The sequence below is a fragment of the Arvicanthis niloticus genome, chromosome 20 (genome assembly GCF_011762505.2).
Source record: "Arvicanthis niloticus isolate mArvNil1 chromosome 20, mArvNil1.pat.X, whole genome shotgun sequence".
Taxonomy (NCBI): domain Eukaryota; kingdom Metazoa; phylum Chordata; class Mammalia; order Rodentia; family Muridae; genus Arvicanthis; species Arvicanthis niloticus.
The window spans coordinates 28,176,337-28,190,908 of record NC_047677.1 but is presented as its reverse complement, the minus strand read 5'-3'; the positions used below and the strand labels follow the sequence as shown (position 1 = coordinate 28,190,908).

General features: G+C 47.2%; 1 protein-coding gene across 2 annotated transcripts in view; it reads left to right on the top strand.

Annotated features, from left to right (window-relative positions):
• Positions 1-824: 824 nt before the first annotated feature.
• Positions 825-14,572, top strand: part of Stox1 (storkhead box 1) — a 62,463-nt gene continuing 48,715 nt past the window's right edge. For both annotated transcript variants that reach the window (XM_034524285.2, XM_034524286.2), the window contains exon 1: positions 825-1,142. In XM_034524285.2, the coding sequence (XP_034380176.1) occupies positions 842-1,142 (301 nt within the window). In that variant the 5' untranslated portion in view covers positions 825-841. The remainder of the gene's footprint in view (positions 1,143-14,572) is intronic.

Below are 14,572 nucleotides of genomic sequence, written 5' to 3'. Positions count from 1 at the left end.
AATAAAAGGTCACACATGCAAAGTGAATCATGAGTCTGAGGCCAGCCTGGGGGACATAGGGAACCTCAGTCTTTCTCTGTGCCTACCCCAGATTATTATATCAATATTATGGATGATAAGGGAGTAGGAAGTCTGAAATGACCCTCAGGTCTTGCCAAAGCACCTTCCTCTTTATACATAGTACTGAGTTCATAGATTAGTTCAGCGCCTATCCTGTCCTTTTCCCAAAGTTGTCTATTTCAATAGATCTTTATCCTCAGGGATTCAGGGCCTCGATTCCAGCCCAGCCTGTTTGTCCTTATCGCTCTGAGGCCTCAGGCCGGTCCGCAGTCTGCAGGGGCAGTTCCTTTGGGACTCCTGGGGGTATGATCGAGTGCAGAGTCAGAATCCAGATCCTAATCAAGGTGGGGTCTCAAGATTTTGCTATCGCCTCTCGCTCGCCAACCCTGCTTTCCTCAAAATTCTCAAAAGAATGTGATACACTCGGGGAGGAGACAGTCCCTAGAACTTCAGAAAACCATGGATGGTCCTCAAGAGTCCTCTGCTGCGAGATGAGGAACCTGACCAGGTCTAAAACCAGAGACGCCAGAGAACTGGCCTGAGAGGTCAGGAGCCGAGCAGAGGTTCAAACCTGGGTCACCTCCCACGCGCGACCAGGGTCCTTCGGGCCCTGCTGATGGCCGATGTCACCGGCTCTTCTGGTTGCTGGGGGAACCGGGAGTGACAGCGACGCCCTGGGAAGCCCCGCCCCGCTCCGGCCCCGCCCCCCGCAGCGGGCTCCCCCGGGGCAGCCGAGGTGGGCGCAGTGAGCATGTGTCCCGCGGGCCGGCGGGTGGGCGGTATGGCGCAGCCGGTGCAGCTGGCTCCGGGCTCGCTGGCGCTGGTGCTGAGCCCGCGAGAGACCGGGCAGGAGGCGGGGGAGCCGGGCGGCCGCGCGCTCTTCCGCGCCTTCCGCCGCGCCAACGCGCGCTGCTTCTGGAACGCACGGCTGGCGCGCGCCGCCTCGCGGCTGGCCTTTCTCGGCTGGCTGCGGCGCGGGGTGCTGCTGGTGCGCGCCCCCCGGCCCTGCGTGCAGGTGCTGCGGGATGCTTGGCGCCGCCGAGCCCTGCGGCCGCCCCGAGGCTTCCGCATCACCGCGGTGGGTGAGTGCGGGTCGGAGGCTTCCGGTGGCCCGGGACACAGTCACAGGTCCCGGGAGCGCGCGGGTTCCTGGTGTTGGTGTTAGGGGAGGGGGCACTTTAGAAAAAGTGAGGCTCCCAGAAGGAATCCGATTGCTCCTTTCCTTTCCTTTCCTTTCCTTTCCTTTCCTTTCCTTTCCTTTCCTTTCCTTTCCTTTCCTTTCCTTTCCTTTTCCTTTCGTCTTTCCTTTTCTTTCTTTCCTTTCCTTCTTTCCGTCTTTTCTTTCCTTTTCTTTCCCCTTTCCTTCCCCTTTCCTTAACTTCCCTTTCTCCCTTTCCCTTCCTTTTTTCCTTTCCTTCCCCTTTCCCTTCCTTTTTCTTTTTCTTTCCTTTCCTTTTCTGTACCTCTTCGCGTCCTGGTGATAGCGTCCTGCTTGTCTTGGAGGACAGTGTGGTCTTAGGTCCTGCTTGTCTTGGAGGACAGTGTGGTCTTAGGTCGCTCAACTTTCAGAAGTTTGGGGGAATCATCCTTAGCTGATGGGAAAAAGATGGCGCTGTGGACACATCCCAGATAGAGAAAGGTCCTCCTCCCCAGTCTTTTCAGACTGACCTATTTGTTTCGCGGTTGAGAAACTGAACTGCTGCACCGGTGGGTGGTCACTGAACCAGGCAACTGTGTCAGCTCCCAGTAGCAGCTGGTTCTGCCCTCGTTCTGTCTGGGGGTCGGGGAGGGGCATTTGATGGTGTGGTGGTGACAAGTAGCAGTTGTTTCAAGCCCTGAGTTGTGATTCCTACCTGGGAACCTCTTCATCTTAGTCATTACTCCTCTTCCTCCCTCCTTCCCCCTTCTCCTCCTCCTCCTCCTCCTTGTATCCTCAGTGCAGCAGATAAACCATTCGTTTTACTCCCTGGGGTAAGGGAACAGAGCAACTGAAGACACCTGATGCTGTGTGCGGTCTTGTCCAGGAATGGTGACCTCCTCTGGCCTGAACCTGGGAAGGCTTCTAACCTTCATGCCATCCTCCCCCCTAACCTATCCCCACATTTCTTTGCTTAAGAAGAGAGAAGGTTGCAAAACTTCATAGACAGGGTCTCATCTCCTTTTCCGTGCAGGAATGTCAAAAGAATGGCTTTCTGGTTCTGAAACAGGGAGCCAAGTGCAGAAAGTTGGAATCTGGCCAGGTGGTGGTGGCTCACACCTTTAATCCCAATACTTGGGAGGCAGAGGCAGGCGGATTTCTGAGTTCGAGGCCAGCCTGGTCTACAGAGTGAGTTCCAGGACACCCAGGACTACACAGAGAAACCCTGTCAAAAAAAAAAAAAAGAAAAAGAAAAAAGAAAAGAAAAAAAGAAAGAAAGAAAGAAAGAAAGAAAGAAAGAAAGTCGGAATCTTCTGCAGACAGGCTGGATTTTTTTTTTTTTTTTTTTTTTTTTTTTTAAAAAGGCTTTCAGTTGTGTCCTGGGCTTCTCTGGTTTGAATTAGTGGTTACAGTCTCCTGTCCCCTGCCTCCTTCCAAAGGGTGAGCGTACTGTGTACTGAAGAGAGGGAGCTGGATGCAGTGTTGGGGGATGGGGGATGGGAGGGTCTGGACCCCGGGAGTGAAATAAGAGAGGCTTTATAGTCTGAAGCAGACTATAAAGTACCCATAATACCACGGTTGGGGCCCAGGTAGCCGTGCTGTATGCTGGCTGTAGGCAGAGAAAGGCGAGCAGCTATTAGCCCTATTATGCTGCACCTGAGCAGTGCCCATGGCTACAAAAAGACTCGCTGAAAATTCTCTGTGTTTATTTATATTTGGGTGTGTGTGCCTTAGTACATATCGGGAGGTTAACCGACAATTCGTGGGAGTTAGTTCTCTCCTTCCACCAGGTAGAAGCTCTGGGATCGAACTCGGGTTTTAGTAACAAGAGAAGCGTGTAACAGGTTTATTTAAACATTTTTAAACATAGTTTCCAGGGGACAGCTTAGAGGGGGTCAGATCTCTCCTTTCTCCGGCTGGGTCCTGGGGATTGAACTTAGATCAGCCAAGCTTGGTAGCAAGCATCGATATCCACCGAGCTGTCCCTCTGGCTCTCTTTAAGTGAACGTGGGACCCTTTGGAAATGATCCAAAGACTCAGGAGAACTTGCCTGTCTTTGGTAGAGGATGGGTGGCTGAGAGGAAACGGAAGAGGGTAGCTCTATCTGACCACTTTCTTCTGTCTCTGTGTGGCATCTTCCTCCCGTGCTTTGGCAGGATCCCTCTGGAATGGGGATCTTTGTTTAGTGTTTTTTTTTGTTTGTTTGTTTGTTTAAAGCTTTATTATTTTATGTGTGTGTGAGCCTGAGTGTATGCATACGCGTCTTGTGCATGCAGATACCCACAGAGGCCAGAAGAGGGGTCAGATGCCCCGGAACTGGAGACTGGAGTTACAGCTGGTCACCATGTGGGTATGAGGGCTAAAACCTGGATCCTCTGAAAGCGTAGCTGGTGCTCTTAATCACTGAGGCATCTATCTATCTATCTATCTATCTTTTTTTTCGGTTTTTTCGAGACAGGGTTTCTCTGTGTAGCCCTGGTTGTCCTGGAACTCACTCTGTAGACCAGGCTGGCCTCAAACTCAGAAATCCGCCTGCCTCTGCCTCCCAAGTGCTGGGATTAAAGGCGTGCGACATCAACGCCTGGCTCTATCTATCTATCTATCTATCTATCTATCTATCTATCTATCTATCTATGTATCTATCTATCTATGGTAGGGCCTAATGCAGCCCAAGCTGGCCTCAGATTGGCTGTGTAGCCAAGGTTGCCTTGAACAGATCTTCCTTCATCTACCTCCTATGTCTTGTTTATGGAGGCTGAACCCAGGGCTTCATGCATAGCAGTCAGTCACCCTGCCAACTCAGCCACAGTTGTCAGACTGGGGAAGAGCTGTCTGAGGTAGGGATGGATGCCCCTGGGGTGGTTAGGGGTGCTTTTGTTTTGATTAGAATTGCTAAGTACCATCTAGCTTGGTGATGTCAGACTCACAGGAACAAAAAGAGTCTGCAGTCATCAGCCCCTGGGCTGCCTTAGAGTCTAGGAAGGCGGTGACAGTAGGAGATGGTGCTGTCCATCAAAGGAGATGAAGTGTCAGTCTGTTCTCCCAAATCTAGCAGCAAAGGGCTTCCAGAAGCCAAACCAGGGCTCTTGGGGACCCAAAGGAAGAGCTGCTGGGGACAGGCACAGGTCTTGGCTCTCAGAGTAAAAAACAAACAAACAAAACAAAAACAAATACCCCCGCCCCCCCCAAAAAAAAAAAAACCCACTAAAAAGGAGTGCAGAGGCCAGTTTGGTCTCTGCTGTTGACTTGACTTGGGTCTTTTGGAAGGTCGTACATTCCTGCATAAAAGGCTCATGTGCACAAGAAGTATGAAAGGCTATCTTCATCAACACTGCTGTGCTCCCGGGGACTTTTTAAGGCTATTGGAGCTTGCAGGGTCTCCCAAGCCCCGAGGAAAAAACTGGTTGTGGTGGGAGTTATCCTCAGCTACCTAGTGAGAGTTCATAGCCAGCCTGGGGCTGTGTAGGACTGTGTCTGGAAAACCAAGTGCCACTGAGATTGTTCAGCAGGGCATGGCATTTGCTGGGCCAGCCTGGGGAGTTGAATTTGATCCCTGAAACCTATGTAAAGGTGGAGGGAGAGAACAGGTTCTGGAGTGCACCTCTGACCCTCTCACATGCCCTGTGGCACCGGCACCCACCCCAACACAGTAATAATTAAATGCACAATCAAGACAAACAGGAAGACAGAGCACCTGTAGTGAGAAGGGACTTGGGTCCCAGGCACAGCTGAGCTGGGGGGACACAGGGGCTGTGTTAACTTCGAGGCTTGTGCTGTTTCCCTCTTTGCTTGGAAATCATTTTCTCACTAGAGGGAAGCTAAGGTGGGGACAGCAGAGTATTTTCCTGAGAATGAGGCACTGAAACGTCAGTCAGAAGATGGCAGGTGGCTGCTGCTTCAGAGCCAGAGACCTCAAGTGCTTTGTTGGGGGCAGGGATTGTTTGTTTTTAGTAGCAAATAGCTTTGAGTCATGAAAAGGGGAATGCTAGAAGCTGTTTGGCGACAGCTGGTTTGCTTTCCCAGCTGAGCTACCAGTGTATCAGGTGAGGGTGGGGGGTGGGGGGGGAGGGGGGCAGGGGCATGGCCTTTTGTTTGGGCAGCTCCAAACAAAAGGTGACAGGCAGGAAAGGCTGGCAAACAGTGGAATGGCCCTGGTCCAGATCTGCTCTCACCCTAAGCAGGGCTTGGAAACTTTGCTCTCTCTCTCTCCTCTTTCTCTCTTCTCTCTCCTCTCTCTGTGACCTCTCACTGAACCTGGAGCTTACCAACAGGTAGACTGGCTTACCACTGAACCCCAAGATCCTCACTCCACACCCAGCACTGAAGTTCCAGAAATATGCTCTCTCACATGCATGCTTGACAACCACCTCAGCCCCCAGCATCTTCTCACATTGAGTGAAGGTATCCTGAATGGCTATTCTTTTTTTTTTTTTTCTGTTAATTTATGTGTGTGGGTTCCTCCCCCAAATGTATATATGTGCATTTGGTGTGACATCAAATGACAGCAATGGGTCCCCTGGAACTGAGGATGATTGTAAGCTATGCTGGGAATCCAACTCTAGTCTCTTCTCTTCAAGAGCAGCAAGTGCTCTAAATCACCAAGCCATCTCTCCACCCCCTGATGTCTTGTTTTTTTTTTTTTTTAATGTATGTATGTATGTATGTATGTATGCATGCATGCATGTATGTATTTTTGAGACTGGATCTCTCTATGTAGTTCTGTCTATCCAGGAACTTGCTATGTAGACCCGGCAGGCCTACATAAATCCTCCTGAATTCTGGGACCAAAGGCATGTGTCACCACCCTAAGGCTATTTTTAAACACAACCTCCATGAAGCTGAGGACATGGCTCAGTGAGGAAAATACTTGTTATACAAACCCGAGGACCTGAGTTTGGATCCCGTCATCCACATAAAAAGCCAGGTGTGTTGGTGTGGGACCGTGATCCCAGCACTGAGGGTAGGTGCAAGTAGACGGGTCCCTTGAGTTTGTTGGTCAACCGACAGTGAGAGACCCTGTGTCAATAAATAAATAAATAACCTGGGCCAGGTGGGGTGGTGCACACCTTTAGTGCCAGCACTTGGGAGGCAGAGACACGTAGATCTCTGAGTTCGAGGCCAGCCTGGTCTACAGAGTGAGTTTCAGAACAGCCAGGATTATAAAGTGAAACTCTATCTCAAAAAAACCAATAAGAATGAATGAATGAATGAATGAATGAGTAGATGAAGAGTGATTGAGGAAGTCATCCAACGTTGACTTCTGGCCTTGGCACTCGTATACACACACATGCACACATACCTGCATGTGCGTATACACCACACACACTTTGAAATAAATTCCCCCAGCTCTAAAGGATTGTGGGTGTGGGTGGTGTGTACATGCTCTAGTGAGTATGTGTAGGTCAAAGGATAACTGGCAGGAGTCTGTTCTTTCTCCCCGTCCTGTAGGTCACATTTCCCCACTGAGCCATCTCAGTGGTCAGCTCAGAGTCTTACCCAGTAGTCTAGGCAGATCTTGCGTTTGTAATCCTTCTGCATCAGCCTCCCGATTAGCTTGGAGTGGAGGACTTCTGGGTTCTGGTCTTTTAACTCCTGTGCTTCAGAAGAAGGCCAAGTCAGCCTGTTCCCACAAGTGAAGGAAGGCTGGTTTGAGCGAATGACCATGTCCCAGGAGCTCCACAAACACAGCCTTTCAGTTGAGCTGGGGGTTGTAGCTTCATGATGCCTGATGTGGGAGGTCCTGAGTTAGATGTTTATACTCTCACTGGGGAGACCAAGGTGGGATTGCTGAGCGTCAAGACCACCCTGAGCTGTATAGTGAATTGTAAGTCCCTGCTCAGAAATAAACAACAAAGTAAACTAATCTCGAGAGGCAGAAGCAGAAGGATCAGGAGTTCAAGACTACACTTAGCCACATAGGGAGATGGAAGCCAAGCTAGGCTATGTAAGACCTTGTCTCAAAATAGAAAGAAGGAAAAAAAAAAAAAAAAAAAAAAAAAGAAGGAAAGAGATTGGTTTAATTCCTGTCTTCTCTCTTTTTATTTGAATCGATTAAGCATTTTCTTTGGGTTTGGGAACTGAACTTGCTGGGCAAGCGCAAAGTCGCAAAGTTATGATCTTCCCATTTAAAAATGTCATCATTCAGGGCTACACAGTTTCAAAACACAAAACTATAACAGCAGAATGTTCCAGGGGTGGGTGGTGTGGCTCAGGAGGTGAAGTGTTTGTATAACATGCCCTGGGCTTGATCCTGCTTACTGTGTAGACTGCCTGCAGTGGTACAGGTTCCTAACCCCAGCACAGGGGAGGTCAGGAAGTGGAGACCGGAGGGTCTTTGATGCAGGGAGGGCTGCAAAGAGAGCCTGTGTCTGAGAAATTGTTGAAATGGTGTAAGTCACACATAGTGAGTTCAAGGCCTGGCTACATGAGACCCTCTCAGAAAACCATAGATAGTCAGATAGATAGATGGATGGATGGATAGATAGATGATAGATAGATAGATAGATAGATAGATGATAGATAGATAGACAGACAGATAGATAATAAAATAAACATGTTATTCTGTTGGTGAGAAAAGTCTAGCTATGGCAAGAAGGACTGATGTCTGTCACTGTGGTGGCTTGCCCTCTTTCTGGATGGATGTCATTTCCAGCTTGGTTATTTTTCTAGCCTGTGAATGCTTGGGTCTCTTACCCTATCCTCAGCCCCCCTCAGGGGTCAGGACCTTTCCCTCCCTGGGAAGGTTGTCAGTGTAACACTGGCCTTTGGGCCTTTTTCCTCCTGGGGCATTAATGACAAAACCAGTTGTTCTCAGCTCCCTCTTCCCCCAGCCCCGCCTTAGGCCTTGTTTTTCTAAGTCCATTTACCAGGTGTTTGTTTGCCTGTGTCTTCTGCTTTGTGCTTTATTCTGCTCAGGGGCACCTGCAGGCTTCCTAATGGGTGTCACCTGCTCTTTCTTGTCATCAAACTACAGGAGCTGGATACAGCATCTGGTAGCTATCTGGATACAGCATCTGGTAGCTATCTGGAAGCAAAGCCCGAGCTAGTGGAGAACCTAGGACTCCATGTTCTCCACCAAGGTGACTAGAACAGCCAGCATTCTCAAAGAGGGAGAGGGAAGCTACTTAACAAAGAGCATTTGCAGTATTCAGCTCATTTGATGATAGCCTTAAAAAAAGATTATTATTTTATGTGTATGGTATGGGTGTTTTGCCTGCTTGCTTGTCTGTACCTTCACCCGTGCGCCTGCTGTCTGCAAGGGCAAAGAAGGTGTTAGATCTTTGGAACTTTAGTTACAGACCATTGTGAGCCCTCAGGAAGAGCAAGCAGCCAGTGATCTTAACTGCCGAGCCATCCCTCAAGCCCTCATAATTAATCTTTTTTTTTTTTTTTTAATGTTTTCATTTGGGGGAGAAAATATGCAAAAAAGGAAAATTTTTTGTGTGTATCTTGAGTAGGCTGGCCCAGTATTTACTGTGAGCAGTAGCTGAAGCTGACCTCTTGCCTCTGCCTCCCGGGAGCTGGGACTACAGATGTTTGTCCATACGTGGGGTAGGATCCTTTGTGTTGTCAAAGTCACCTCTTCATGGCTCACAGCATTTGCTTAGCAGTTCATTAAGCATCAGGAGAGGGGTGGGCCTGGTGGTACACTCCTTTAATCCCATCACTGGGGAGGCAGAAGCAGGCAGATCTCTGAGAGTTTGAGGTCAACTCTGTTGTCGCAAGTGAGAAGGTAGATACACATGCTTGGCATAACCAAAGTTATATTTTATTATGCTGAGGGTCAGCACACAATGTTCAGACTCCTAAGTTCCTAAACTAAAGTTCTAAGCCTATTTCCCCAATGCTGCTGAACTGTGTGATATATCTTACTGAAGGTCAGGTCTAGTCTCTAACGGAAGTCTCAGAATCGAGAGTCAGGATCCGCTGGGTGGTGGTGGTGCACGCCTTTAATCCCAGCACTTGGGAGGCAGAGGCAGGCAGATTTCTGAGTTCAAGGCCAGCCTGGTCTACAGAGTGAGTTCCAGGACAGCCAGGACTACACAGAGAAACCTGTCTCGGAAAAAAAAAAAAAAAAAAGAAAGAAAGAAAAAAAAAGAGAGAAATACGTTTCCTAATAATACTAGGAACAGCACAAAATGGCAGGCTAGCCTAGACATTAATACAATCAGTGTCCTAATCATGAATAGTCAAATAAATGCAGGAAAATACATCTCAGGCATTAAAGTATACAATTATTATTATTTTAAATATCCAATTATTGGGCTGGAGAGATGGCTCAGCGGTTAAGAGCACTGACTGCTCTTCCAGAGGTCCTGAGTTCAATTCCCAGCAACCACATGGTGGCTCACGATCGTCTGTGATAGGATCTGATACCTCTTTTGGTGTGTCTGAAGACAGCTACAGTGTACTCATATACATAAAATAAGTAATTCTTAAAAAAAAAAAAACTTTTTAAAGATATACAGTTATTAAGCAAAGTGGTCCAAACAATGTAGACCACAGACCACGTGATTGCTATGGCATATAGATATTTTCTCAAATTTTTATTTTCATCAGGTTTGGTATGCAGCAAATTGAAAAACATTCAGGATTAAAAGGTAGTGCAATCATTCTCAAACAGAAATGTTAAGAGTAAAGGGGGCATAGCAGGGTCAGAGCTGTAGGCCTCAGAGATAAGCCAATCACAGGAAAGAATCTTTTATTATGTCTTTTTTTTTTTTCCAGAGCTGAGGACTGAACCCAGGGAATATAACAAACCCATCTCCAAGTTTCCTAGGCAACAGGTGTGTGTGTGAAGCTGGTACTGCATTGTCTATATAGACTAAGAATAAATGTATTTTGCAGAGTCTGTTCTCACACCAAGAGGCTTGCCTCGGGTCCAGGAGAGTCTTGTAGACTGCTGTTTTTCTCCCAAATCCTGTAGAAAAGAGCCAAGGCAGGCTTGTCTCTACTCTTCGAAAAGCGAGTCTTGCTAAGATACATTCTTCTCATTGTCTTTTCCTCTGAATAAGTTGTAGCAGATAATTTTGAGAGATCTGGCTGGCTACAGCTAGTCTCTTCAAATTTCCAGCTGTCTGTTAGTGTCTGCCAATGATGGCTTTAGTAACTATAGTCCCAAACAAAGGCCTATAATCAGTTTATGGGTAGTAGCTAGCCCATCCAGACAAGGTGTCTAATAGCCAGTTTGTTGTTCAGTAAGATTTCTGATGTCTGCTATATCTTCACTGACGTCCAAAAAAACAGAAGAGGCTATGCCAGCTCCAAGTAAGGAGCGGACCAACATGGCTCCCGCAACCACCAGTTGCAAATGTTTCTTGCAGCAGATTTATTTCCTGAGATGTAAGAGAAGACTGATATTCTCCTAAATTCAAGCTCAGGCAGAGTTCTTGAGATGGGAGCCATGATTTGAGGTTGAAGGTGAGTGAGACTGTCAGGATCCTGAGTGTAATTGTAAGGCTTGCAGGTAGGCTAAGGTCAGGTGCCATCATGGGCACTCTAGGTAACCATTGGTGAGGAAGTAGAGGGCTTGACAAATGCTGCTTTGGAGTGGGCTTGTTCCTCGTCCCATCTTCTTCTGTCAGTGATACATGGGGACATGGCTACCTTCTTTGATTCCATGGGATTTCCACGTTATGGTGAAGACATATACCCCATCCAATCAGAGTCCCTCATGTAGAGCCCTGCATGTGATTGGGTATGAGATTATGGGTCACAAAGTCTCCAATGCCCCATTCTATGAGCTGTTGTACTAGAAGAATCATGTAGTAGAAATAATAGGGAAGTCCTGGGTGTAAGTTTTCAAGGTTCCAGTTTGGAGAGACCCGTACATGCAGCTTTCCACCAATGTACATTTTCATGGTCTGCCTCATTTATGTGGTACCTTAGCACAAAGGAATCATTGGATCTAGGACCGCCTTTGGTTGCAAATTATATCATGTTCACTCTGGGGCTGATGCAATGTTTGGTAGGTGGTGTAAGTCCAGGCTGGAATGTCAACAGACAGGAAACCAATGTCCCATATTCTGGGAGGAAACAAGAGTGCAATCAATGTTCCTGGCGTTTATATCCAGAGGAATTGGGAAATCTATCATTTCATTGTCGTGGCACGTATGGATGGTATCAGCTCCAGAAATTCATCTGTCAAGTGGATGTTGTTGTTTTAAAGATGGGCTCCAGGGGCTAGTGAGATGGCTCAGAGGTTAAGAACACTGACTGTTCTTCCACAGGTCCAGAGTTCAATTCCCAGTAACCACATGGTGACTCACAACCATCTATAGTGAGATCTGGTGCCCTCTTCTGGTCTACAGGCATACTTGCAGGATAGAACACTGTATACATAATAAATAAATAATTAGTAGAGTCCATTTTTCCTATGGTTTCATAATTTTCCTAAAGGATGTGTCAGAAAATTGTAGTTGTCAAGTTGTAAATCTTCTGAGAGTGGTGTATGACAGAGGCTGGTAGGTCAGTTAGGGTGGTCCACTGTCTCTTCCACCATCCAGACTTGGTTTGTTAGTGGTGTATTACATTTTGCATAGCAGTGAATTGTGGAACAGTGAATTGCATAGTGCTGAATTGCATTGTGGTGAAATTGGAGCCATTGGTGAACTGTGAGGCAATCTGAATGGATTTGCTCTCATGAGTCCAGTGTGAATTGGGTGACTGTGTTGAGAAGACGGGGGTAGCCGGGCGGTGGTGGCGCACGCCTTTAATCCCAGCACTTGGGAGGCAGAGGCAGGCAGATCTCTGAGTTCAAGGCCAGCCTGGTCTACAGAGTGAGTTCCAGGACAGACAAGGCTACATAGAGAAACCCTGTCTCGAAAAAAACAAAAAAAGAGAGAGAGAGAAAGAAAGAGAGAGAAGATGGGGTTGAGGCCTTGTGCAGCAAGCATTGCAATGATCATGTATGTAGGTCGTGTTTGTAGAAAATATGGCTGGCTATGTTTTGGTATAATCTGAGGTCTGTAGAATGCCATGCAGACCCAGAGTGTCTAGGTGTCTATATGGGTTCTCCTCAGGTGGTGGGGCTTCAGTATCCTAAGAGGTGAAGGGTTGTGCCAACCGGTCAGTCAAGAGCAATGAAAATCAGTAACGTTGTGTCCCCAGAGCTGCAGTGTCCAGCCAGTCATGAACAGGTAGAAGTGAATCATTTTCTGTTCTCCATATCAGGTGGTTATTTCATATGTCTTGTGTTACCATACTAGGGTAGCTTGGGAAATGCAGCTACACACAAAATGGTCACGTTTGGCCTGTTCAGTTGTGGGTATAGTCTGAAAAGTCAATTTAGGCATTTGATTCCATAAGGTGGTGGTATTCCTCTCTTGTATTCCAAGAGAGAAAGTGTTTGCATGGTGTTCTCCTATCAGTGCCTGGGTCATATGTACAGTTCTGCCAAATCACGGCTTCACATGGGTTGGTTGTGTTGTGGTTGATGTCTCTACAGTCAAGTAACCTGACTCCTCATTCTGGTCCTGACCGGGTAATTGTATACACGGCCATATGCAATCCCAGGAGTCTTATCGCACGGGTAGCCACACATAATCTGATATGGTGCATGGTTCACCTGCCACATGTATGGGGCAGAGAATGCTGAGAGGGACTCTGTGTTTGCTGCTCTTTCTCACTCAAATATAGAGTATTCCAGGGCTGACATCTCACATCCTCACTGTAAGGTGGAAGAATAATTTAGGTGATGTTTCTCTCCAGTGGAAGCTGTAGATGGTGGATGCAGCTATATTTCTCCACATCTGCGTTAAATGGCATTTCAGTGGGGTTCTTTCCTTAAAATTGGTGTTTTCAGCTTCCCCTCGGTCACTGGTGACCATAGCTCTCAAAATTGGTGCAAAATAGGCATCAGCCTTTCTCCATTCATCCCAATAGCTTTGCAGAGAGCTTATTGAACATAGAACACGGTCCTAGCATATGTGAGGCTTCGGATGAAGTGTTCATGGTCCCAGTGTTCTGGTAGGAATCCATTCATGGTGTAGTAGGGTGAGTTCCCAATATCATACTTTACTCTTGGTATTTGTTGTAGCTGCTGGTGCAATGGTTGTTTCATTCATTGGTGCTGTTGCTGAGGATACGGTGGTTGATGAAGGTGATGCTGTCTCCAATTGTGACAAGCTCAGTGATGTTGGTGACAGTGACTGGAACAATGGTGCTGTCAAGGATCCTGAGCTTGACTCACTGGGTCACATTAAACTTACAGAATTCAGCAGGAGGAGTCCCAGGAATGACGCCCTGGGTACCTTGGCTCAGCAGATCATGTGACACCACGATGTTGCTCATTTTGTGCTTTTTTTTTATTGGCTTGTTAACATTTCTATGAGGCATGGGGTGTGAATTGTTAGGGCCCTGCCTTGCTATGTGCTATTTCCACTCTGTCTGCCCAGTTAGCACTGGAACTGAGTAAATTAATCCTAGAACTATTATTACTATCCTTATGAAAGTGCAAATCCAGTATGTAGGCTGGGTCCTAGACACATTATGCTTCTTATAGATCATCTGATTTTCTAAGGTCCCTTCTCGTCTGTGGTCCAGAATGAGTTCTGCTTGTCACGAGTTTGGTCTCTAAGTCTTGAAAAGTCCCTATAAACACATTTCAGGGGACTTCTGTGTGACACAGAAATATCTTATGGTTGATCTAGCTCTAAGTCTGATTTGATAGCTTCTCCTAAGAGAGAAGCTCTATTCAGTCGGGGTCTGGTATTTAACTCATAGCATGCGATTTCAATTGCCTTTTCCAAGAGGCTGTCTTTGAGTTGTAATAGCTTAATTTTAAGCAGTACATTTCATCTCTCTATATTGCCAGTCTTAGGGTTTCCATTGCTGTGAACAGACACCATGACCAACTCTTATAAAGGTAAACATTTCATTGAAGCTGGCTTACAGTTCAGAGCTTTAGTCCATTATCATCATGGCGGGAAGCATGGCAGCATGCAGGCAGACATGGTTCTGGAGAAGGAGCTGAGAGTTCTGCATCTTGATTTGAAGGCAACCAGAAGAGCCTAGCATCCTCAGGCAGCTAGGAGGAAGCTCTCTGCTGCGATGGGCAGAGCCTGAGCATAGGAGGAGAGCTTCAAAGCCCGCCCCCACAGTGATACACTTCCTCCCACAAGGCCACACCTCCTAATACTACCACTCCCTATGGGCCAAGCATGTTCAAACCACCACACCAGCTGCAGTTGGGTTATAGCCTGGGACCACCTCTGGACTTTAGATCCTGTAAACTATGGTTTTTTTTTTTTTTTTTTTTTTTTTTTTTCATTTGACTCAATAATTATGGGGCAGCCATATCTGGCTATCCAATACCAAAGTGTGTATATTGTTGCCAGCTGTTCTGGTCTGTGGCTTTCTTTGGCCAATTCAAGC